This window comes from Fusarium poae, chromosome 1 (genome assembly GCF_019609905.1).
Source record: "Fusarium poae strain DAOMC 252244 chromosome 1, whole genome shotgun sequence".
NCBI lineage: Eukaryota > Fungi > Ascomycota > Sordariomycetes > Hypocreales > Nectriaceae > Fusarium > Fusarium poae.
The window spans coordinates 4,617,036-4,640,881 of NC_058399.1; the positions used below are offsets into that span (position 1 = coordinate 4,617,036).

The 23,846-nt window shown below is 48.0% G+C and overlaps 9 protein-coding genes across 9 annotated transcripts; 5 read left to right on the plus strand and 4 right to left on the minus strand.

Moving 5' to 3' along the window:
- Positions 1–139: 139 nt before the first annotated feature.
- Positions 140–1,274, minus strand: LYS12 (homoisocitrate dehydrogenase; the record flags this gene model as incomplete). The annotated part of the gene is made up of 2 exons (XM_044846100.1): positions 140–1,185; positions 1,250–1,274. 2 exons carry the CDS (start codon positions 1,272–1,274, stop codon positions 140–142), a joined length of 1,071 nt encoding a protein of 356 aa, XP_044712016.1.
- A 2,038-nt stretch (positions 1,275–3,312) lies between these two features.
- FPOAC1_001499 (uncharacterized protein) lies at positions 3,313–5,614 on the plus strand (the record flags this gene model as incomplete). Its single annotated transcript, XM_044846101.1, has 2 exons — positions 3,313–3,409; positions 3,651–5,614. The coding sequence occupies 2 exons, from the start codon at positions 3,313–3,315 to the stop codon at positions 5,612–5,614; spliced, it is 2,061 nt and encodes a 686-aa protein (XP_044712017.1).
- Positions 5,615–5,997: 383 nt separating this feature from the next.
- On the minus strand, positions 5,998–6,501 carry FPOAC1_001500 (uncharacterized protein; the record flags this gene model as incomplete). Its single annotated transcript, XM_044846102.1, has 1 exon — positions 5,998–6,501. One exon carries the CDS (start codon positions 6,499–6,501, stop codon positions 5,998–6,000), a length of 504 nt encoding a protein of 167 aa, XP_044712018.1.
- A 33-nt stretch (positions 6,502–6,534) lies between these two features.
- NIC3 (Kynurenine 3-monooxygenase) lies at positions 6,535–9,122 on the minus strand (the record flags this gene model as incomplete). The annotated part of the gene is made up of 6 exons (XM_044846103.1): positions 6,535–6,589; positions 6,656–6,685; positions 7,373–8,088; positions 8,143–8,565; positions 8,619–8,836; positions 9,011–9,122. The coding sequence occupies 6 exons, from the start codon at positions 9,120–9,122 to the stop codon at positions 6,535–6,537; spliced, it is 1,554 nt and encodes a 517-aa protein (XP_044712019.1).
- Positions 9,123–10,224: 1,102 nt separating this feature from the next.
- On the plus strand, positions 10,225–11,605 carry FPOAC1_001502 (uncharacterized protein; the record flags this gene model as incomplete). Its single annotated transcript, XM_044846104.1, has 5 exons — positions 10,225–10,365; positions 10,420–10,450; positions 10,502–10,818; positions 10,891–11,437; positions 11,490–11,605. The coding sequence occupies 5 exons, from the start codon at positions 10,225–10,227 to the stop codon at positions 11,603–11,605; spliced, it is 1,152 nt and encodes a 383-aa protein (XP_044712020.1).
- Positions 11,606–12,677: 1,072 nt separating this feature from the next.
- ERV14 (COPII-coated vesicle protein) lies at positions 12,678–13,303 on the plus strand (the record flags this gene model as incomplete). Its single annotated transcript, XM_044846105.1, has 4 exons — positions 12,678–12,781; positions 12,891–13,046; positions 13,096–13,162; positions 13,211–13,303. The coding sequence occupies 4 exons, from the start codon at positions 12,678–12,680 to the stop codon at positions 13,301–13,303; spliced, it is 420 nt and encodes a 139-aa protein (XP_044712021.1).
- An 895-nt stretch (positions 13,304–14,198) lies between these two features.
- Positions 14,199–15,764, plus strand: FPOAC1_001504 (uncharacterized protein; the record flags this gene model as incomplete). Its single annotated transcript, XM_044846106.1, has 1 exon — positions 14,199–15,764. The coding sequence occupies one exon, from the start codon at positions 14,199–14,201 to the stop codon at positions 15,762–15,764; it is 1,566 nt and encodes a 521-aa protein (XP_044712022.1).
- An 855-nt stretch (positions 15,765–16,619) lies between these two features.
- Positions 16,620–17,877, minus strand: FPOAC1_001505 (uncharacterized protein; the record flags this gene model as incomplete). The annotated part of the gene is made up of 4 exons (XM_044846107.1): positions 16,620–16,926; positions 16,984–17,394; positions 17,450–17,667; positions 17,719–17,877. 4 exons carry the CDS (start codon positions 17,875–17,877, stop codon positions 16,620–16,622), a joined length of 1,095 nt encoding a protein of 364 aa, XP_044712023.1.
- A 4,579-nt stretch (positions 17,878–22,456) lies between these two features.
- FPOAC1_001506 (uncharacterized protein) lies at positions 22,457–23,447 on the plus strand (the record flags this gene model as incomplete). The annotated part of the gene is made up of 2 exons (XM_044846108.1): positions 22,457–22,537; positions 22,593–23,447. 2 exons carry the CDS (start codon positions 22,457–22,459, stop codon positions 23,445–23,447), a joined length of 936 nt encoding a protein of 311 aa, XP_044712024.1.
- Between the last annotated feature and the right edge of the window lie 399 nt (positions 23,448–23,846).

A 23,846-nucleotide genomic window follows, 5' to 3' on the forward strand; every position in this document is an offset into this window, starting at 1 on the left:
AGATCATCCTATGATTGTTCGTCATGACGTAAAATTTTGAGCCATTTCTAAATACTAGCTACATTGTTACAATGTCCAATGGCATGATAAATCTGAAATAGCTACCGACTTTTGGGATTTATCCTTTTCCTCAATATTCTTACAGGCGTCGGAGAATGTCGGCAACAACCTCCTCAGTACTGGCCTTTCCACCCAGGTCAGGGCTGAGCAGCTTGCCATCCTCAAGGTTACCATCGACAGCAGCGTAGATCTTGGCAGCAGCTTCCTCCTCGTTGAGGAATTCGAGCATCAGCGCGGTAGACCGGAGAGTAGCAATGGGGTTGGCAATGTTCTGGCCCTGGATATCAGGAGCGCTGCCGTGGCAAGGCTCACCAATAGCGAAGCCCTCGCCAACGTTGGCACTGGGGACAAGACCCAAGCTACCGACAAGAGCAGCAGCGCCATCGGAGAGAATGTCACCGTACAGGTTGGGGGCGACAATCACATCGTAGTCCTCAGGCTGACGGAAGAGCTTGTAAACCATGGAGTCGACGATCTGCTCCTCAACGGCGACGGAGGAGAACTTGGGGTCGGCAAGGGCCCTCTTGGAGGTGGCACGGAAGAGACCATCAGTCTGAGACAGGACGTTGGACTTGTGGGTGATGGTGACGAGAGGAGACTTGTGGATGCTGGAGGCACCGGCATCTCGGATCTTCTGTCGGCGTAGAGCAATGTCACCAGCCATGGTAGCAATTCGGAACGAAGCCTTCTCGGAAATGCGCTTGATAGCCTCGGCGACCTTACCCTCAGGAGTGTCGTGGGTCTGCTCCTGCTTGACATAGAGATCCTCGGTGTTCTCACGGACAATGACCATGTCGATAGGCTTAGCGGCGGTCATGACAGTCTTGACAGGTCGGACGTTGGCGTAGAGGTCGAGCTTCTTGCGCAGGGCGACGATGGGTGATGAGTAACCCTTGACGGGCTGGGTAGGAGAGCTCACGGCTCCAAAGAGCGCACCATCACACTCATTCTTGAGTATCTCGACAGTCTTGTCGGGGAGGGCAGCACCGGTCTGCTCAAAGGTCTCGAAGCCAGCCTTGAGGTCGACAAAGTCGAACTTGAGGCCGAGAGACGAGGGCAGGGCTTCGAGAATGCGGCGACCAGCAGGAATGACTTCCTTGCCGATACCGTCACCAGGGATAAGACCTGCAAACAGGAAAACAATTAGCTACCTAGAGATTCATCTCGAGTCAGTGATGCTATGCCGTACCAATTCTGAGAGTGCGGAAAGACATAATGGGCGCAATTGGAGTTGAGAACAAGATCAAGTTCTTTGTCGTCCGAAGACCGGAGACAGTAAAGAAAATGAACCGCTGGATTTTTGATAGTTATCGGGTAAAAAGTGGCCTGGCCGAAAAGCGCCAAGAGGGGACAAGGTTTATGTTGATCGCTTCAACGCTCTCCGGTGATGATCAGAAAGGCTAATTCTTATTCATTGGGTTGGTTCTATAGTGTCATATATCCATCATGAACCAAGAAAATGTCAATTGGATACCTATTTGATGTGACATTTACTGCTAGTAAATCTCTTGATATGGTTCAACAATGTAAAGCCGACCGACCATCGGCTCTCTGGTATGAGGGACATAGGTACATATTTGAAAAGACTAGACCAATGCCCTTTTGACTGCACATAAAGAATCTAATGATTAAAATCCTTGAATGCAAAATGGCCCACTGGTAATAATTTATCTGGGACAAGAGCTTGATCGGTGGATGTGGGGAGAGAGAGCAACATGAGACAAAGATATCCCCACACAAGCTCATGCAATCCCACGTCAACATCAAAGCTCGCTTCACCCAACCAAAGTTGATGGTAGAGCTTCTAGACGTTTGGGTAGAACAATGTTAAATTATCTTGCTTGAAAAATCCTTGCAGGTCATTGAAGAAATCACTGGAGCACAGAGCCGAGGTGAATGAGAATAGGCGGGAGCTCTCAGTTTGGGCGCTGATGGAAAAGGGGTAATTAGAAGAACGAGGTGACACGGTATATTGCCTCTCTCTCTCTCTCTATGTGTCCGGATGCGTATTTGTAGTCTGGACTGCTAGCTTGTACTGCCAGTCCGTCTCACTTTGTAAGGTCGGTTTTCGTGTTCTTTCATTAATTCCTCGTCTCTTTCTCAGGACGCCTGTGTAGTAAGTAGTCTAGGTAGGTAGTTTGAGCTGTTCTATATTCGGTTTCCTCTCATATGTACAGGAATCTTCAGACGTCGTAGCTCCTTTTGGTTTCAAGTTCAATTGTCAAAGCGGCTCTCCGCAACGGACAAAGAGACTTTTAGTCAATTGTTTGATTGCATAGAGTACTGTCCCTGGGTTGTGATGGGTGGGAAATGCAAACTTTCCTTTAACAATGGTAATTTACTTGGTCCCTGGCTAAGCCTGAATTGAACGAGATCCATTTGGTGCCTCATTTCGACTGGATCCTTGCTCCTACCATTTACACGGCTCCATCAGTCTATTACCGACCCAGTCCAAAGTCACCGGGCAACCTCGATATTGAGGACGAAAGCGTCGCATGGGTAATTACACGATGTATTAACTGGCGTCTTTTTGCCGAGCGACCATCAGCGTTATTCACGTGGAATGCATCGGTTGGTTGCTGAGCTTCGTTGGGTTGCCTGGTTAGATAGAACACCAAATATAGACCATGCGTATGTTCTCAATCCTACATCTTATTCCAGTAGATTCTGAATAACCAAAACCATCTTGTAATCTCGACCCCTATTATCCGCTGCAGCCCAGCCCAGCAGAACCGAAGCTCTACTGTATAGTCAGTCCAGTCCAGTGCCTGATCCCTCCACCCTTCTCCTTCGCCTTCGCCTCCACCTCCACCTACCGAGCCATCCTGGTCCCCCGAGAGGAGAGCTATTGTACATCCACTGGAGAGTATCCAGCGAGCCTTGAAACGCCTCCTGTAGTACTTCACTAAGCCAGCTCCAGTAGGTACCCCTGGGCTGTCCGGGCTTAGGTTGTTTGACGGCTCGCCCCTCAATCCACTAACGGCCTGTGCCTGACCTGAGCGAGTCCGTCTGTCTGATGTACCTCAGGGAGTAACCTAAAGTACAACCCTGTCTCCTTGTGCGACGCCGTTCATAACCAGCCAGACGACACCTCGACTCATCCCATCTAATCTAGTCTTTCGTTTGTCCCAACCTACACGTCCAACTCCAGCCCTGCCGAACAGCTCGAATCCTACCCAAAAAGACCTCGAGGTCTCTCGACCAAAACCGCACCCTGCTCGGCTCGTTTCGCTCTGAGAGCCCTCAGCAACCATGAGTCAGGTTAAGAACCTCCGCGCCATGTTCGAGAACAAGGGCGACACGAGCCCCGAAAGAGGTCGATCGTCTGGCGCCTCTACTCCCGTCCAAGGTACGATCGATATTCAAGCCATGGCAAGAATGAGCGTGTACAATATTCCTCACTGGTAGAAGAAGCACTTTAGAGTTGCTGCGCCGCGCCGCTTTTAAAGTTGAGCTTGATCTACTTGCGGTTCTACCTGCCCTGGAACTGTCCACACTAGCTCCCAGCGTCATTCTTGCCGCGTCCTTACATTCTTCTCTCTTCTCCCTTTAACCCTTTGCTAACTAACATCTGTTTTATTTCTTAACAGGCACCAGTGTCGTATCTGAATCGCCTCGACCTCTGTCAAAAGTCAGAACCAACTTTGTTGCTATTGAGAAGGACGGAAGGATAGGCCTCCAAAGAGATCCCAGCCACGAGTCCAGTGTCTCTCGCCGCCGGTTAAGCATGGATACCGACGCAGAATCCGTTTCGACCATCCCCGATAGGCCCTCTGCATCTCTGGAAGATGCGCCACGAGGAAACAAGCCATTTTTCCAAGAGGACATTCCCGAATCACCTCGTCTCCCAATTGACCCCCCAAAGACACCCACGGAGCAGATGGGAGCCGTTACCGATGAACCCAGTGTCAACCCAGACAAGCAAATTGACAAGGAGGAGGAGTCGCCTTCATTGCTGCCAGCAGAGCCTGCTCTTGCAGAACCTGTTTCACAAGAACCCGCCCCAGAAGAACCCGCTCCAGCTTCGCCAAAGAATGAGAACAAGGAGGAAAAGCCCGAAGCAGTTTCTGCAGCTCCCGCAACCACTAATGGCAAGCCCAAGGCTACCACTCCTAAGGAGCTGGCCCCTGCAGCAATTGTAAAGGCTGCCACCCCGAAGAAGACGACTACCGCTCGACCCAGTGCCGTTTCGACTAAGGCTACCAGCACCAAGCCTTCAGCAAAATCCCCCTCTGCCGCAAAGCCTCCTGGCACCACTCATAAACCTGAGACTAAGCCAACGGCCAGGACTGCCCAGGTAGCTAAGAAGGAACCCAGACAAGCTTCAGTCGCCACTTCCACAGCCACTCGGCCTACCGCGACTACAGCCAGCAAAAAACCGCAACCATTGAAGCCTACTACTAGCGATACTGGCTTTGTGAAGCCAAAGCCCAAATCTCCCACGAAACCTGTGCAACTTCCTGCATCTCTAATGGCGCCAACTGCGGCATCTGGAGCCAAGACAGGCCGTCAAGCTCAACCAGCAAGCTCGCAAAACCTCAACGTTCCTGCTCGACCCGGTAGCCGGGCCAGCGCAACAGGAACCAGCGCCAGCACTGGCAAGACAGTCAAACGCCAGCCCTCAAATGTCGGCCGTCCACGACCAAGCCTTGGCCCTCCTCCCAAAAAGCCCTCCGACCCAACTCATGCCAGGAAGGAAGCACCCGTTGACGAAGGCTTTTTGGCTCGCATGATGCGACCAACCCAGGCCTCATCTTCAAAGACAGCCGAGAAGGTGCCCACCACGCCACCAAAGAAGACAGCGAAACGATCTTCATCGTCAGGAACCGATCCTACGCGCCGCGAGTTTGGCGTCAAGACCCCAGGAAGTGCCAGAAAACAGATCAGAAAACCCGTTGAGTCGAAGCCTTCCGCAGGATCAGTAGCTTCGGATGAAGCGCCAATAATTGAGATTGTTTCGGATGAACAGACCCCTGGCCACACCAAGCCAGAGCACTTAACGGAGGAGACCAAGGTAAACGACGCACAAAAAGACGCGAAGAAGCCCGAGTTGGCTGCCGCTGAGGAGGCTCCCAAGGAAGTTGAGTCTGCAGGGAGAGAAAGCCAGGCTCAAGAGGTTGTCAAGTCGCCAATTGAGGAGAAGCAGGAAGCAGCCCGACCTATCACCCCCCAAGAAGAGAAACCTGTCGAAGTTTCTGAGAAAACAGAGACACCGCCCCAAAAGTCTCCCGCCGACCAGCCTGCCGAGTCTGTTGTCGACTCTGAGAAGCCCACCGAGAACTCTGACATTGTCCCCTTGGCGGATGAGAGCTCTTCTCAACCCCCTGTTGTTGTAGAGGAGACAGCTGAGACCTCTGGCAACGAGCCAGAACAAGAGACCAAGCTAGAAGTTGTCCCTCTGCTGGAGAAGGACTCTGAGCCTGATGCCGCTAAGAAGCAAAACACTGAGATTGAAACTGCAACCGGGGACGATAAGATGGTTGATGTCGAGACCACCGACGCCGCTGAAGAGAAGGATACCACAGGACAACAGATGGAGGAAGTGAAGAATTGAGAGTCGGAAGGCGTTATTGCAGCGAATTACAATCAGGGATAGATGGTGGAAGCTACGAGATTGCTGCTTTGACCATGGAGGAGAAGAGTTTGTACTTTTGAGCTGTTGTATAGATACCTGTTTTAAGCGAAGGCGAATGGTGATTTTCCCGCATACCAGTAAAGGAGAGACGCAAGAGAAAAAACCAAACAAAACACAGCGGAATAGCAAGATACTTGTAAAGCGACGGACAGCCGCCCACGTTGAGATTGATTTTTGATACACAAACAGTCCTGGCAAGGGACATTTAATCTAGTTGTACAATACATTCTTCCTTATTTATCGCATCATGACAGCATGTATGCTCCCCCGACCACCCAAGCAAATATTTTTCATATTCACGCTCATGATGATACCCTGCACATTAACAGACCGCCTTGTTTCTTCGCGAGGGCCTCCCGCACCTCCAAAACACCCTGGGACGTCGAAACAAAGAGACATTCTCCGAGATTTAGACCCGTGACAACACCACCGTCCACCTTGGTTGGAAACCCTCTTGTAAGTCTGGCCAGCTCTCTGATGTTGGCCGTCATAAGACGCTTCGGCGTACTGATAGGACTGGCATTGCCGAGGACAGGCTTACCATCCCAGTATTTAAGGCCCAGCCACAGGCGCATCTTGGCAACGTTTTCGTTTGTGACTGTCTCGGGCACCTTGGAGATCATGTCTTCCATTGAAGGAGGGTGGGGGCCGGCACGGTAGACGGCTGAGAAGAAACCAGATCGGTGTAATGCGAGAGCGAGTTGCAGGTTGTACTTGCAGTTTTTGACGGATGTTATACCAAGACGGGCTTTGGAGGCGTTCTGGAGGTGCGAACACATGTGCGCAATGTTGGTGATGGAGGGCATGGAGGGCGGTTTGATCTGTCGAGAGATCTCGACTCAACTCGAAGGAGGTTGAATTCGGGTGACAGTCGTCGATTCGGTCTTTTGAATCCTGTCGTGAACAATCTTTGTTAGCATTTTTCTTCGAGACGTCCTAGATGGAGGTTGCCAAACTTACCTTTGCGTATACGCAATCGAGACCAGGCAACTTGAGATTAAGATGATCAGTCGACTGATACCAATACTCTCACCTATGATAGTCGTGGGCTTGAAGCGACGGTATATCGGCCTACTCGCTGGGGTCCTGAGGCGTTGTAGGACCAAAAATTCAAAGTTCCAGGAGGATGACTAATAATTTACTCCGGTAAGCGCATATACTCGTGTTGATGCATCGAGAACTATTCAGTGGTAGAGTTTAATACTGATGAACAGAACAACATGTAAAACAATACGATTGTATATGTGTTATTTCGTCCTCTTCGAATTAATGGAGTAGCTTATATGTAGAATAAAACCCTATTTTGTTGTACAAGGTCATTGTGATAACTGAAAACTCAACACCAAGAGAAATGTCCCAGTTTCAATACCTGGGTAAGCACAGTACTCGTACTAATGTAGAAACCAGGCCAAAAATTCTAGTTATACTTACTTATGTAGGTAAAATGATATGAAAGTAAAATGATGGAACGAGTTGTCTTTTTTAATTATGATTTTGTTCTATATACCTAGGTAGTACAACTTGACCTTGAGGAGCCAATGTCTTTCTGCAAGTGAGCAGTAATAAATAGTTTCTATAAACAGCGTGAGGAGAGCTTGTGTAAAGACGAATGGAAACCCGATGTAGTCTCTGGGTTAGGGTAATTGTCGAATTGCTTTGAACATGGCGGATATCGACCGCCGATAACGGTAGCAAAACATTGCCGCTGATACAATGAAGGGACTGGCAAGCAATCCTAAGAAGCCTTGCAGTAATATTTTCCCCTGTGTGTCACTCTTATTGATGACATCCAGATAACCCTCATTGCTGAAGCTGACACGGGAGTACTTTGTTTGCCATCCCAGTCGAGGGAAGTATACACTCATCCACTCCTCAAGGTATTTACGCAATCTGTAGCGCTTTGACAGAACAGATGATCGCATTTCGACATAGTTCTGTAAAGCAAGATCGTTGATTGCGTGCGCATCCGGTGGACGGACGGCCGAGTACTCTGCCAACGCGAGTGATCGTTGAAAGGCGGGTCCTGATGCAGAGGAGGATTCACTAGAAGGGTCATTGGATTCATCAATATGACTATGCTTGTCCAAGATGGAGAAGAGGATCCGGACATCCTCCATTCCCGCATTCATGCCTTGGCCATAGAATGGTACCATGGCGTGGGCGGCGTCTCCAACAATGACACAAGAAGAGCCATGGTGGTAGGGTTTACACTTGAGACTAACAAGTGGCAGGTGAGGGTTTGTGTTGAAAGATTCAACCAGCTCATCGCCAGGTATTAGATCTGTAACACCCGGGAAGTGGCTGTCGAAAAAGGCTGGCACACTAGCTGGGTTGTTCTCAAGGTCTGAGAAATCCTTGCTGGGCATGAAGAGCGTGCATGTGAAAGAACCGTCCTAGGTGAGTGTTAACCAAATGTGGAGAAAGGGTGGGAAGTGAGTATGGCGCACATCACTGGGAATGGCAATGAACATAAAATCCTTGCCAGGCCAAATATGCAAGTGATTAGGCGACATCCGGAACTTGGCCATTGGATCGGCTGTGTTGGTTGTTTGAACAGGCTTGAGATGGAACTCACACCACAGAGTGTCAATGTACTCTTGGTGGTAGTTCATCCGGGTAAACTTCATAAGGTGGTAGCGAACAGCAGAATGGGCACCGTCAGCGCCAATCATGAGATCAAAGGATATGTCAATCTCCTTGAAACGAGACTCTTTGGACGCTTTTCCGTCAGTGACCTCGAACCAAGCCTTGCAAGCGCGATAGTCTGCGCCTGTGAGCTTGTGGTTGAAGAACAGCTTGACATTGGGCATGTTGTCCAGAATATCGAGCAGTCGCTTATTCAAGCCTGCACGATCAATGGCATGGATTGCCTGCCACGAGAGCGTCAGCTTCATATCTTGAGCGTTGCGGTAATTTTGCATACCCGTCCCTTAACATCGTAGTCTTGAGACTGCTCAAAAAGAGCTCCGGTTGGACTCCTGCCATGAATCATGCGCCCTCTCATGGGGATTGTTGTGGACATGACATGATCGAGAAGTCCCGGCTGGCCAGCATGGCGCATAGCATTGATCCCACGCTCAGAGATGGCGAGGTTGATGGATTTGGTGAAGTTGAGCGGGATAGTGCTGGGATCTCGGAGGTCTAGACCAGTAAGTGAATGCGCCTACGAGTATAATAACCGGACGAGAAGATTTCTCATCGACAAAACTCAGAGAAAATGAGGATAAAGCGAGACAGTTTCGTGGAAGCTGATTCGGGCTTGCGGAAGTTGATCGACTCGACAAATAAATATGATATAGCATGAAAGTCACTTACCAGGTCGCAACTCATAAACTTCAACTTCATGTCCTCGTTGAGCAGCATATAAAGCTGCCAAAGAACCGACAGGACCAGCCCCAACAACAACAATCTTCTGAGGTTTCTCCATCTTTGCTCACGAGAAGTTGCCTTTCAAGGACGAACGGATATAGAGAGGGAGAAGAAAAAAAGTTCAAGTCCTGGGCCGGCGAGACATTGAGGTCGTCATACCTAGTAAGTACTAAAGAGAAACCGATTTAAGCCCCCGATAGGACCGGCTGCTCAGGTTGCATCAAAGCGATAGCGGCCGGCCGGAAGCGGGGATCCACTATATCCATCAGAAGACATTTCGGCATTGTTATAGAGAGTGTCCAGTAGTCTACAAAGGTGGACATGTGCATAATTACCGCAAATTGAATGCTAGAGAGAAAAGGGTCCAGAATGGTATTTAAGGTTTTACTATGATCCAATAGAGAGACTGTAGAGAAAGAGAAACTGTTGTAATGAATATCCCTAGTACCAGATAGTTCAGGCTTCACTAGTAACAAGACACAAGACACAGGCCTGCAGCCTACCTACTAAGCAGGTAATAACTTAACGCGTATTACTCTAACACCCTGAGCTCTGCCTGGTAGGTATATAGTTATACCTATATATAAACAACTCTGTATCAATAGTGTATTGGATATCATTGCAATTCCCTTGTTATATGCTATGCTTATGCCTTATTTTATCTCTTTGTATGTTAGCCGGTAGAGCTCTCTACCGCAGGACAGAGTAAAATATGTCTTTGTGTTGAACTTGTAATAATTGAGCTCTTCAAACTTGTTACAAGATTGCCCATTGCTAGACAGTTATACCCCCGTTACGCTACTGTCCGTTTTGTCAAGATCCCCCACCTTCCAAAAGCAGTACCGTTTCAACATGACGCTGTTAGTGCTCATAAAATGCATAAAACCGTTCAAGTCCCCGTCCAGTGCCAAGCGTCTCTGGTCCTGTAAGTGACTACCTAGGTACCCTTATCGAGGCTTATCAAGTCGCCGCAAATGGGGCCGAGTCGATCTTTTGCTCCCCTCTAAAAGTTGCACCACAAGAGAGACAATTGTGAGATTGCATTACTTGGCGCTTCGTGGTCGCATATAGTCGTTACATAGAAAACTCACTTCTTGTTTGTACCTTAGTTCACCAGCACACTCCTTTGCACAACCTACTCGAGCATCAACACTCACACGATGGCCGCTGATACCCCCGCCAAGCAGTGCATGGGCGCCGACTGCTCCAACGATGCCGGATCGCTACAGTGCCCGACTTGCCTGAAGCTCGGAATCAAGGACAGTTTCTTCTGTTCTCAGGAGTGCTTCAAGCGTAACTGGGTACGTCGTCCAACTGGACTGTATGCGACAAGGACACAACTGACAATATCGTAGGGCATCCACAAGACAATGCACAAATCGCAAAGTAATATCCTCCACCACCTTTTAGCCCCGAAAGCAATCTCACCAGATCCAGCTACCGGTTACTACAACCCATTCCCCAACTTTCCCTACTCTGGCTCTCTGCGACCCGTCTACCCTCTATCGCCGCACCGAACCCTGCCTCAATCGATCCCCCACCCCGTGTGGTGGCAAGACGGCAACCCTAGGTATAGCCGCTCTCTCACCAACCGTAACAAGATCGAAATTCTCGACAAGGCGGGCCAGGATGCTATGCGAAAGAGCTGCAGACTTGCGCGAGAGGTACTCGACATTGCTGCTGCCGCTGCCAAGCCTGGCGTAACCACCGACTACATCGACGAGATCGTTCACAAGGCCTGCATTGAGAGAAACGTATGTATTTTGGAATACCTGGCGTTGGTTCCAGCTGTTTGTGTCGCCCCGCGAATACTGATCATAGTATAGTCTTATCCATCTCCTTTGAACTACAACAACTTTCCCAAGTCTTGTTGTACATCCGTTAACGAAGTAATCTGTCACGGCATTCCAGACCAGCGTGTTCTCCTCGACGGCGATATCCTCAACATTGATGTTTCTTTGTACCACGAGGGATACCACGCCGATTTGAACGAGACCTACTATATTGGTGACAAGGCCAAGGCTGATCCTGATACTGTTCGCGTGGTTGAAACAGCGCGACAATGCTTGGACGAGTCCATCAAGGCTGTGAAGCCCGGTACATTGATCCGAGAGTTCGGCAACATTATCGAGAAGCACGCCAAGAAGCAAAACTGCAGTGTTATTCGAACCTACTGTGGCCATGGAGTTGGCAAGCTTTTTCACTGCCCTCCTAACGTTCCTCACTACGCCAAGAACAAGACCGTCGGCGAGTGCAAGCCTGGCATGACTTTCACTATTGAGCCCATGATCGCTCTAGGAAAGTACCGAGATATTACCTGGCCTGATAACTGGACCAGCACCACCATTGATGGCAAGATGACTGCCCAGTTTGGTAAGTTGAGCTTTGGGTGTGTGGAAGCGACGTGAGCTAACGTGAATTACAGAGCATACTCTTCTCGTTACGGAAGATGGGGTCGAGATTCTCACAGCGCGACAGGAGAATTCTCCCGGCGGTGCTCTACCGATGCCCAGCACCGAGAATGGTGATGCAAAGGTGTAGAGTGTCATAAAAAGCCTTCCAGTAAAAAGAAGATGTGTTTTTGGCATTGTCACATTGATATATGGGTTTGGGGATGATGAGCGGGTTGAATGAAAATGATGACGGTAGTGGTGCTGTCAAAGTGAGCGGCGAGGTTTGAAACCAAATTGATATATTTATTATAGATACTAAACGTTTGGACATAAATTATTGGCATCCCAAAATCCAGGTCTACTCGCAATACACATGCGATGCTGTGATATTATATCCAGACTGATATTGTTACCGATCAGTCTTACTTGTTTATTTGTTCATCAAGCCAGATACATATCTACTACCTAAAAGTGTAGATCATCCATCGTTACATCATCAGGGTCGCAGTCCAAGTTCCCTGTGCACGGGTTTACCAGGTAGTTTACAATACCTGTCTGTGGAGTGACGAAATGGCACTCGCTGTCAAGTTTCGAAGCACAGAGATGGATGCCCGGCTCTCAGCCACACGCAGGCGTCCATCGGCCACGCCATCCGCCGTCAAGGGCGTTTCCAGTGCAGGGGATCCGGTAGGGCCCGCCAGGATCAGTTTATCTACAGGGGATTTGGAGATTTTTTAGCTCCATGTTCCCAATTCAAAAGTTGTGCCCTGTGAGCTCGTCGCCGCTTCCATCATCGCTCCTAGCTTTAAACCTGCCTAAGCCTAATGCTGTATCTAACCTCTCCAGGTCCCTCCCCACCTCCACCATCTCCACCAGAAGTCACCACCGCTGCCACTACACTACCACCATAATCCCCATCCATTGCCCGCCACCAAGATTTCTCCTCTTCACTACAGTATTCCCCTCACGTTCTGACATCTGAATCCCTTCTCTGTAAGGCACTGTCGATACCAGAAGCTATCCACTTGCGATTCAACTCTTACCCCGAGGCCTTATCATCCCTCGCTTCGCCCCTCGCCAGACCCTCAACTTCCAGCTTGTGACAGAGCTTGCTTGACAAACGGCTAGCTGTCCTTGTCCTCGACTAACATCGTCATCCCCAACTTGACTCGACCACCCACCTGCAACGTCAACGTCGTTCGTGCACACTTTAGCCCAAGATGATGTCTGGAGAAGCTTGGTTGTTCCTGCTGTCGGTGCTTATCAACGCCGTCAACCTCTTCTTGCAGGTCTTTTTCACTATTATGTACAGTGACTTGGAATGGTATGTTGGCAGCAGCCCTTTTCCGTACCGCTTCGGTGGTCAAACTTTGCGCCCCAGATGCGCGTATCTGAAATGCCATATGGGATGAAGACTGATCGTCCAATTACAGTGACTACATTAACCCTATTGACCTCTGCAACCGACTCAACACCTACATCATCCCAGAGGCTGCCGTACACGGTTTCTTGACATTCCTCTTCCTTATCAATGGATACTGGGTGCCTCTTATCCTCAACCTGCCTCTCCTTGGCTGGAACGTCAAGAAGTAAGTTGCCCGCTCTTAAAACTCGAGACGAAATACTAAAAAGAACTAGGATCGTTGACAACACTCACCTCCTCGATGCGACTGAGATCTTCCGCAAGCTTAACGTCCACAAGAAGGTATGAAAACAGCTGGACATACAAAAGCACAGCGTTAACTCGAAATAGGAATCTTTCTTCAAGCTGGGCTTCCACTTGATCATGTTCTTCTTCTACCTCTACAGCATGATTGTTGCTCTTATCCGAGACGAGTCTTCCTAAGTGGTTACCCTCTTAACCGAGCCGTGATCCGATTATTTCCGATGTTGGGCATTGTCTACGTCAGATAGAAGATATCGCAATGTTTATCCAGCTAGTCGAACTCGGCTGACACCCAGGGCCGAGTCGATTAGTCACGCGACGAGAAAACATGAACCTGCCACGGCAGCACATAACGAGTGGAAGATGGTATGGTATAGAATGATGTCGGATTTTTTTTATAAAGAGGCGGGCTTGGCGTATATATCCTGGTACCATGCCAGCTGGCGATCTGGTTTATTACTTGACGAAGGCGGTGCATGGCGTGTTCTGTTGGAGACTGAGGCATCCCGATTCGGTGGTCTTATCCGTCGTCCTTCAGCTTATAGCCAGTGAGATAATTGATTAATGACCGAATAAAAATAGCCAGTTTTTATGCTTTGGAACAGCCTGTAAATTTTACCTAGCGTTTTGTTCTGGTAGCTGTTATCAAATGAAAGAATCAAAGTCTGGCATAACCTTTATTAAAGTATGAATAAGTTTGTTGGATATTATATATAATATAAATTTCCTCGAAACCCGCTCTCAAACCTTGATAACCTGCGATGTCGCTCGCTCATGCGCGAGGTATGCGACCATGATCACGTGACCTTTAATTTGGAACTCAGTTCCAAGCTGTCGCGCCTCAATGAAGTTTGACTATTCATTGCGCATCCATCAAAATTATCACCAATACCTCTCTATCTCCCCACGAAGTCGCGGAAAACTCGTCTATTTTCCCAGGGGATCAAATCATTTGATCACTTTGTTGTGATCTGAGATCCACTCCAAGGCCATTGATCTTCTATATCCTTGGCTCAGATCTTGTGTTTTCTTCACTAAATCCATCATGGCGGACTTTGGGGAATACCCGCCAAATATGGCGCCTCAGGATGCGCTCATTGTTCGGGAGCAAGCTGAACCCGATCACGCGGTGGTGCCTTTTACAGCCGAAGACCTGTCGCGTCCCAAGGCCGGCCCTCTTAACCCGTTCAAAGACGAGAGCAATACTTTGAAGCGCAAGACCGTCCCAACCGGACATGCAGAAGAAACTTTCTTGAGCGAACACACATTCCGAAGCAAACATCGTGCTATTGAGCGACAAGGAGGACGAGGAGGTCCAGAGCGACAGTATCAGACAAACGCAGAACTGAAAGCGGAAGCGGCGAGAATACGAGCTGGACGTGAAGACAAGGGCAGCGCAACCATTGCGGAAGGTCCCGGCTCCTACGTTGGACCCTGGGCGCGATACAAGAAGTCCGAGTATGAGATCGTGGCAGAGGACGAGGAACTGGCGAGCGATGAAGAATATGAGATTGTAGAAGAGGAAGAAGAGGTCGTTGAGAGTGGCACAGTTGTCAGGGCGCCAACCAAGGCGCTAGAACAACGAAAAGAGGCGGAAAAGATGGGAGACGAGAGAACCGAGTTCCATGGGTCTGCCGAAACCGACTACCAAGGCAGGACTTATATGCACGTTCCTCAGGACCTGGATATCGACCTTCGAAAGGAAGTGGGAAGCGTTACCAATTACATCCCAAAGAAGCAAATCCATTCTTGGAAGAACCACAACAAGGCGGTTACTGCACTACGATTCTTCCCTACTTCAGGACATTTGCTTCTATCAGCCAGTGCCGATACCACCGTCAAGATATTCGATGTGTACCACGACCGGGAACTACTGCGAAGCTATCACGGCCATTCAAAGGCTTTGTCGGATATTTGCTTCAACACATCAGGCACTCAATTCTTATCTTCATCATATGATCGCATGATCAAGCTTTGGGACACAGAGACAGGTGTGTGTGTCAGCAAATTCACAACTGGCAAGACCCCCCACGTTATCAAGTTCAACCCTGGCCCCGAGCATGCCAACGAGTTTCTGGCTGGTATGTCAGACAAGAAGATTGTCCAGTTCGATATCCGAACCAAAGAAGTTGTGCAAGAATATGACCATCACTTGGCGGCTATCAACACCATTACCTTTGTCGATGACAACCGACGCTTCATGACAACCTCGGACGACAAATCTCTCCGAGCCTGGGATTACGGCATTCCCGTCCCCATCAAGTACATTGCTGAGCCAGACATGTATCCCATGACCCGCGCGGCTCCTCACCCAAGTGGTAAATATGTTGCATACCAAAGCTCCGATAATCAAATCTTGGTCTATGGCGCAAACGACAAGTTCCGTCAAAATAGAAAGAAGAGTTACCGCGGCCACAACAACGCCGGTTTGGGCATCGACCTGGACTGCAGTCCCGACGGACAGTTCCTTGCTTCGGGTGACTCTGGCGGTTACGTGTGCTTCTGGGACTGGAAGACATGCAAGATGTATCACAAGCTCAAGGCCGGCAACCAGGCCATCACCAGCGTTAAGTGGCACCCTCAAGAGACGAGCAAGGTAGTCACAGCGGGTATGGATGGCGAAATTCGATACTGGGATTAGAGGTTGTCAGGGTTAAGATTAATGGATGTTGGTTGCATGGCACGGCGTTTAGGACAGACATTAGATAAAGACAAAGATAATCTGCTAAAATGGTATTTGATACTTTATTATATATAACAGTTACTATAATGTTATTTCAGCGAGAGTGCAGTCTTCTGATACTGATATATTATTAACCCCTTATATATGAGGATCTAGTTAATCTTGCAGTGTGTCTTTATATTGCGCTATAAGTTGTTACTTTATTTAGTTATATTTTCAACGCGCATACTTAACAGCTTTCTACTTCTTTTCCATTTCGTTTCATAATCCGATGTCTAGCCTCAGAGTTTATATCGAGAGCCCAATACAGCAGGTATTATATCGCTCACTATAAACGACATATTTGGATACTTTGCCATCGCAAGATATGCAGTTTTAATTCAAATGTTATAGACAAAACTACTTAATCCCAGCGTAATATAGGCGGCTTAAACTCGTAAAGCAATCCCACGATACGAGTGATATCGACAAGAGTTGTCTAAAAACTGAAGTAGTCCCGTCATTATAAGACTGTCTGTAATTATTATGTTTCACAGTAGTAGTCAACAATTCAAGAGAATACCAAGTATCACCAGCAATTATAAGACCAAGTCGAGAAAGGACCAGTAGCATCTTGTATAAGTCAAAAGCAATATGGCTTTCTCCAAGTTTTAGACACCAGTAGATATCACTTCCCGGAACCTGAAGCGCCTCTTCGGCCGTAGTTATTATAGGACTGACTGGAAGGGCAATTTATAATTCAAGTCAGTGTATCAAGACTGCCCAAAGCAGTAACTCCCCCGTGATACAAAAAGCAGGTCGAGCACCTAGATCCTACCACCACTGATACTCCTCCCTCTCTGCCAATTCCTGGTCCGATACTCCTCGACATCCGCCGCAACTACACTGGAAACCATACCGGTTATACAGCGCCATGGGACTCAGTGCATCGTATGAAATGGTAAGTTCCTGACCAACTTTGACACTTTTGGCCTGGACTGTCATCTCGAGAGTGTCGTCGATGTAGCTGTAATGCCACTTGACACTGTTAATCGGCTCACAGGCGTGATTGAATCGAGATGCGATCGGGAACAGACCTGCCTCGTCGTAGTTGTATGTTGAGGGGTTGGCGGTTGAGAAACTAGTAGTTGGATTAGCATGTGTGTAGTCCACACTCAATGCTCATGACTCAACTCACGCGTTCGTCTTCCAAATCAGTAATTCCACTGGATAACCTTCTTTGAAGTTACTGTTGGCGTGAAGACTGTGAGCAACATCACGCAGCGGTTTGTCCAAGTTGGCGAATCCGTCAAAGAGTGTAAGGTTGGTAGCTGTGAATAGTGGCTTTTCCACAAGAATCTGATCTCCCTCCTTGAGCTCTCGAACTGCAAAAGCTCCCCAGCCTGCAAGTGGCGATCTTTTAACTTGGAAATACTCGTTCTCAAAGATGACGAAAGTTGTCTCAGTAGGCTTTAGGGGTAGCGAAGCTATTTTCGTGTGACTGGACTGATAGGCATCAGGAGTATCCATGTCGCCAGCTCCAAGGTCGCAAGTAGTAATACCATTCTTGTTGGGAGGTTTGCGGTAGTTTGTGGCTTTGGGAATAAAACTGAGGAAGACAAGTTAGCCTTCTCTATCACCATGCTAATAAGAAGTAATCGTACTCCTCGGTTGTCTCGTGCTCACAGTCCTCATCGTCGGTAGAGAACTCCAGATCAGAAGTAGAGTCAAGTTCAGATCCCGAAGTCCCACCATATTCAACCGCGACCGTATTGAGTGAAGCAGAGAGTTGGTGTTCCAGCAATTCGCTTTGTCGAGTAGCTGCGACCTCGTGTAAGGCAATCTGAGATGTAACTTCTAACTTTTGTTGATTGTTGGAGGACTGTGAGTGTTGGTTAATTGCCGTTGGAGTTGATTAGAATGAAGTTTGCACCTTTGTCTGCTGATTGTCATCAGAAGCAATGTGATTGTAGCCCTCTTTCGGCTGCGCATCTAGCAGGAGATCAAGTGGTGGAATACTGTTGATTGCTGCGCTCGCTGAGACCGGAGTAAGAACCAGCTCTTCAGGAGGAGGTCCATCTCTTTCGTCCATCTTGATCGGCTTTAAGACGTTTAGCGACGATGACGACACTAATAGATATCCGAAAGCTTCATGAGATGACTAAGAGATGATTAGATGGATGATGATGCAGAAAGGAAAGGAAGTTGTTGCTTGGAGCAGAGTTTTGATTGGACTTATAGATATTCTTGACGGCGACTGTGAATCACCATCACACCAAGTGACTGTCCGATAGTTATGATTAGATTGACTACAGCGGCCTATATATAATAAATAATAATAATAATAATAATAATAGGCGATGCTTCAAATAATCTGGGCTGCTGATTCTGACAAATGCCACTGTCTGGCAAATAGTTATAAAGCAATTAATAAAGTACACTAAACCTACACCCCTGACTATCCTTGCCGGCGAAACTTTTGGTCTTTTGTTACACTACAAACAATAACTTACATCAGCTCGTCTAGATGCCAGGTGTAAAGGATAAGGGTGAGGCATGAGCGATATGATTTGTATCTAAGGATGCGCAAGCTGAGATAATGATAAATAGCTTCTGATACATCCGTGACCGGCCTCTTGAATGATAGTATATAGTTAAAGAGAAAGATATATTTATTATCAAACTGCCGGGTGGAAGCGAAAATATAAATAACAACAACATTATACTCATTAGGATTACAGGACTGCACTGTTTTATAATGCGAGAACATCCCCAATTCCTCTTTATATCTCCGTAATGTTATGTCTAAATATAAACTCAGGCCCTTACAATCACCTCACGTAAATGAGAAAGCAGATTGAATCAAATTTGTCAACTAGCACCTCAACAATTAACCCATTTCACTGATTCCAATACAGACATCATTGTACTCCTCCATCCCTGGCCAAACTGGCGCCCATGCTTCTTCAACAAGCTGCCGGATTCGTTCGGTGCATGGTCGGTGTCTCCATAGACATGCATAATCGTGTCGTCCAAGTGTCTACATCGCCCAGATGCCCTAATGCAAAAATGCACAGACAATAACTATCTGGTCAAGTCACTACCACTTCTTCTTTGGTCGTAACGGACATGTGGATGAACAGTCGGGGCAACGCAAGCACTCGGGTTTCTGCCACACTCTTCGACAACTACAGACCCAGAGACTTTGGCCTGTCTTTGTTTCAAGACAGTCAGAAGGTTGATGAAATCCAGTCCTGATCCCGCATTCTATACAGAACCGGCGCAGCTCCGCAGGCTTGTCATCAGGTCTCGGTAGTCGACCTGATACCACTCGGCCTTGTGGGTCGAAATATTCTATTGTAGCCTGAAGAACATCGAAGTGTTCCGGAGCTCTAACACGGAAGCAGTAGTAGCATTCGGAGTTTCCGGGTTGGTGTTTGTTTCTTTTCTCGCTGGGCCGATGCTGTGAGAAGTCCTTCGCTGCTCTCATAATAAATGAAAACTTGTCCAGCGGACTTGCTATTTGCTGGGGGATTACTGAGCGATGAAAGTGTCGATTCACCATAGAAAGGAAGATCAGAGACTGGTAATCCAGATGGGATAGGATGATGTCCCTGACTTCTGTGGGAAGACGCTCTATCATTGAAACTCTGGCGACAGGCGGAGGCCTAAGTTGCCAGCTTGGTCGACTCGCGGAGCATTCTAGAGTTTGATACGGGAACCGGTCCCTTTCAAGACCCAACGCTGGGCCAACTAGGCCAGCATGATGCCTGGGAATTAAAAGCATGGTGGATGAAATGATTGTGAATGGGAGTGTGGGTAATCGATAACCTCATGTGGGAGCGATGTGGTTTGTATAGTGGCCAGCCAAGAACGGAGAAGGGACAAAGGAGTGCATGGCATCCTTCCGTTCTTATACCAGTCTAAACCATGCATGCCTCCAAGAGCAAACAACTGCTACGACACCCGCACTCTCACGGCCGACATAAGTTGAGGGACAAGGATGATCTAGTGTGCCCTTGACCTAGCCGGTATCATTTCAACTACTGTAGCTGTTGGTTCCTTCAAGGCTGAGACAGGCAAGACAGCCCGTCCGTCCGTCCGTCCGTTGGTTGGGCACAAGTAATCTTTCCCTTAAATCCCCATGATCATTACCTGCCAACACCGTTGGCCGTCGATCAGTGTTGGAAGGAAGGAATATCAACCATTGCCCCAGCCAAGGCTGTTTCCACATGGATTGAGATGTCGGGTCCGCCTTTATGTTTGCTTGTCTCGAATGTGTGAGCTGAAGCAAGCCACTTTCTGCAAGGAAACTAGGCATGCTTCTCTTCGAACGGCTGCAGAAAAAGTGCATGATGCGTGCGGCCCAACATATTGCAGACTATATATCCCACACACCCTCGCTGTTGTCTGGCCGAACGAACCCGGTCGACACCTCTCTATATGTGATTTGGTGACAAGACGACTCGGTTAGTCAGTGTATTCATGCTGTAGAGATCGATTTAACCCTGATAAAAAAAGAATAGGCGAGGCGACAAGCAAAGGCAAACAACAAACGAGGGCCGGGGCGACGACGAGAGATGGGAAAACGATTGGGTTGGGTGGGCGGCCGAATCCTGTCCAAGTCTTTGATTGGCAACTGCCCACATAGCTGCAGCGGAAAAGGTCCCCGTATGAAGCCTCTCTGTCATGTGAATGGAAGGCTCTGCAGCACTATCACCACGATACCAGACTGTCGGGTCCAAGCTAGTACCATTGAGGCCTTGTTCGCCTGCGGGTGCGTCCAACACACGGTGAGAATCATCCTCTTCCCTGCAAGTCGCAATTTTGGGAGTCTCGCCTGCAATCCTTCAGTCCCTTCCTTGCCATGATGACAACCCAAAAACCCGCAGATCATTGCCTTTGCACCGCAAATCCGACTGTCGAATCTGTGTTGCATACTGGGATCAAGCATCGACTTTGCTTGTTTGATAGATCACTTTATGTCAGCCACAACTCACTCTGGACCGAGCTATCTCTCAACTCCTGTTGAATAGAACTGAAAACAACGGCCTTGGCATACCACAAGTTGTTCTCTCTCTGCCCAGTGATGTGGGTACGAAGGAGGACCTTCAGTGTGCGCCATTCACCGTCTCGCTGTTTGAATGGGTTGGACCACAAAGCAGTGTTGCTTTGCATTTTTGTGTTGCTTCGCATGAGAGAATTCTTGCAAGATCGTCATCTATTTTCGCGCCACTCTGTGCTTCATATCACAAACAGTATTTTGAGATAAGATGTAAGCAGGTCAAAGTCAATGGCTTTTTAAGAATCTAGGTGCTTTCTCCTAGGATACCAAACACTTCCATGGGCCGGAAAACAACCAAACATCCCGTCCTTCCCTTTACAGGCGCACCTGTGCCGCTGGGTTCGTCTGTGGGCAAACAACGTGCACGAAAGGGCAAGGCATGTTCGGAAAGCTGTCCTATTAGGGCCTGCTTGTCGAGATCAAATTTCATACGTTGTTAGCAAATTATCAACTGAAGGTGTTATAATTCAGTTATTTTGTTGATCAGCGCCTGGTGCTTAATGGTGTTCCGATTTGAAACCTTGCATAAAGGTCGATCCGTTGGTCTTCTTTCAGCTGGCTGATGTGACGGGTGTATCTGATGGTTGAAACCAGGCCTCATAGGCACGTCTGATGAGTATAAATATAAATAGGCTGACTCAAAACTCGTTCATCGTCAAACAGAAATGGCCATCGTCTTTTTTTTTTTTTTTCAGCCATCGATAACGAAGGATTTAAACCTAAGCTCGTGGAAAATGCTTGATGCCGCCCATTTCAATTTGATGAGAATGAGTGATCATCAAGGTATTAGGGAAACTAACCGCTAGGAGTATAAGAGACGAAATTAGTCGATCATCTTATGCTAATTAGACCAGACGTTTTTGGCTGTTTATTTTGTACCCTTAACCTCAGAAGTAAATATTTCTGATGTTTACTACCTAGGAGAGGCGTTGCAGTACTCCCAAACAACCGCATACAGAAGACGCTTGTTGGGCTTTGGCTAGTAGAACAAAGTTGATGCTGATCGTCGATTGTTTCATTTCCTAGTACCACTTTGATGAACCAAATCTATTCTATGCGGGGCCAAGGAGATTGGACAAGGCATTCGATCTGAGAAATTCGACAAAATCGTAAGTTCCACTGGTAGTTTGACTTTGATTACCAATTGTCTCCGTATTTGAGGTGAAAAACAATTGCTAAAGACCATCACGTTGGGGGCTATATGATGAGTCTCTGAATGTTTGCTGGATAGTGGTGCCTGAAGTAAAGCCTGCCCATGCGAGACGGCTGGAAACTGCTCTTTGTGGCAATCAAGCATCATTAACACGAAAAGAGTTTGTCTGATTATGCGCTGGCAGGATTTGGCCCAAACTTCTTCAACACAGCCTCAATGCCAACTTGGAATGCCATCCAGTGACTCCGCAATTTCACCCGTAGATCCCGACAAAGACCCTGTTTCAGGAACCACCGCGACCAGGGGTTCCGCGCTTAAACGTCATAATACTAATTCCTTTGAGTCCCAGTCATTCTTTGAACCCTTGATTTGACTTCTTCTGCTTTTTGGTGATGCCTTCCGTCTATTCTCTGCTTATACCAGACGTTCATTAAATTTGTTTTTGTTTTCATCATGGCGTTGTTTGAAGAGGCCAACTGCGATCGAAACGCGACCGCTCCTATAGCCAGCGACGCGGGCGTCGCAGGTGCTGGTGTAAGCTTGAACTTGAGAAACCAGAGAGGCGCAGGCAGCTAACGGAAGTCAACAGATCCTATTGTCCTTCATGATCACGGCGTTGCTTGCCGTCATCTTATCGAGCAGTGTCATCTTCGCGGAGATGCGAGGCAAGGAGTCTGTCATCCGACGAAAGCTACTCAACGGCTACAGCGACTCTCAGATTATGCAGGGAATTGGTATCCAGAGTGTTGGGCTCGCCAAAATGAACAGCCTCGTGCCGTATCATTTCTTTCTCATATGGATGCTGTCGCTTCTTTCCATGGCGACCCACAACACGACACTGCTGGCCCTTAAGCAAGATTACCGCCGCGATTGGGTGATTCGATGGATGCGACAATTCCTCATGTTCGTTAACTTGGCACTGTCTTGTGTCTCTGGTGTCTTTGTTCTCGAGGGAGTTTCGAAAGGCTTGGACGATAAGACTCTGCCAGTTTCATGTGTTTGGAAAGTTGACAGTAAAGGGGCTGCGTCCATGGCTGGGCTGTCTTATGTTGGGACAATCGTCGTTATTGCCGGTAACTGCATCGTCTTCGGTCTGGCTACCTGGTATCTCCACAGCAAGCAGCAGCGGTTCTACAAAGCCATACAGATTGCTGGGTTGGTTTTGATGACAGCCATTGCTATTGGCGCCGCTATTCGAATTATTCTGCTGTCCCAGGCATTTGGCAACCCATCGATCGAGCTGAAAGACCAGGGCGAGACTGACTGGAGTTTCGGGCAGCTTCTCTCCATGCTCCTTCTCATCCTTCCACTGGTAAACGTCATTGAGATTTACCGAGGAGAAATGCAAATGGCAGCGCCTGTCCGAGATGAGCGAGCAAAAGTCTACGACGGCGAGCTACAGGACAACCCACAGGGGTCGAGAACAAATCTTTTCCAAAAATAGAGAGCAAAGATTGATACATAGGTAGATATGAGTTTTGCACGGAAATATGAGCTAATGTGGTGATGTTTTTTTTTTTCAGATATCCATACTAAGGTTGGGTGGCACTAAGCTAAAAATATTCTTGTTCTTTCTCTTGATCTTTCCTCTAGGTTATCTAGGCTTAGGTAGTACTTAGAAGCCAAACTGTCGTTCCCATATTGCAGACATGGAAAGAACGGGCCGCCCACCCTGGACGTGACTACTTGTTTAACCTGCCTTCGCTACTACCTAACTACTAAGGTAAGTTGTTAGGTACCTGCCATTAAAGATGTGAAATGAAATTCACCAAGCCATGGATAGTACCTACCTACCTATCCTCTAATACACACTATCCATATATATCCCGTCCTCCCTTCGAAA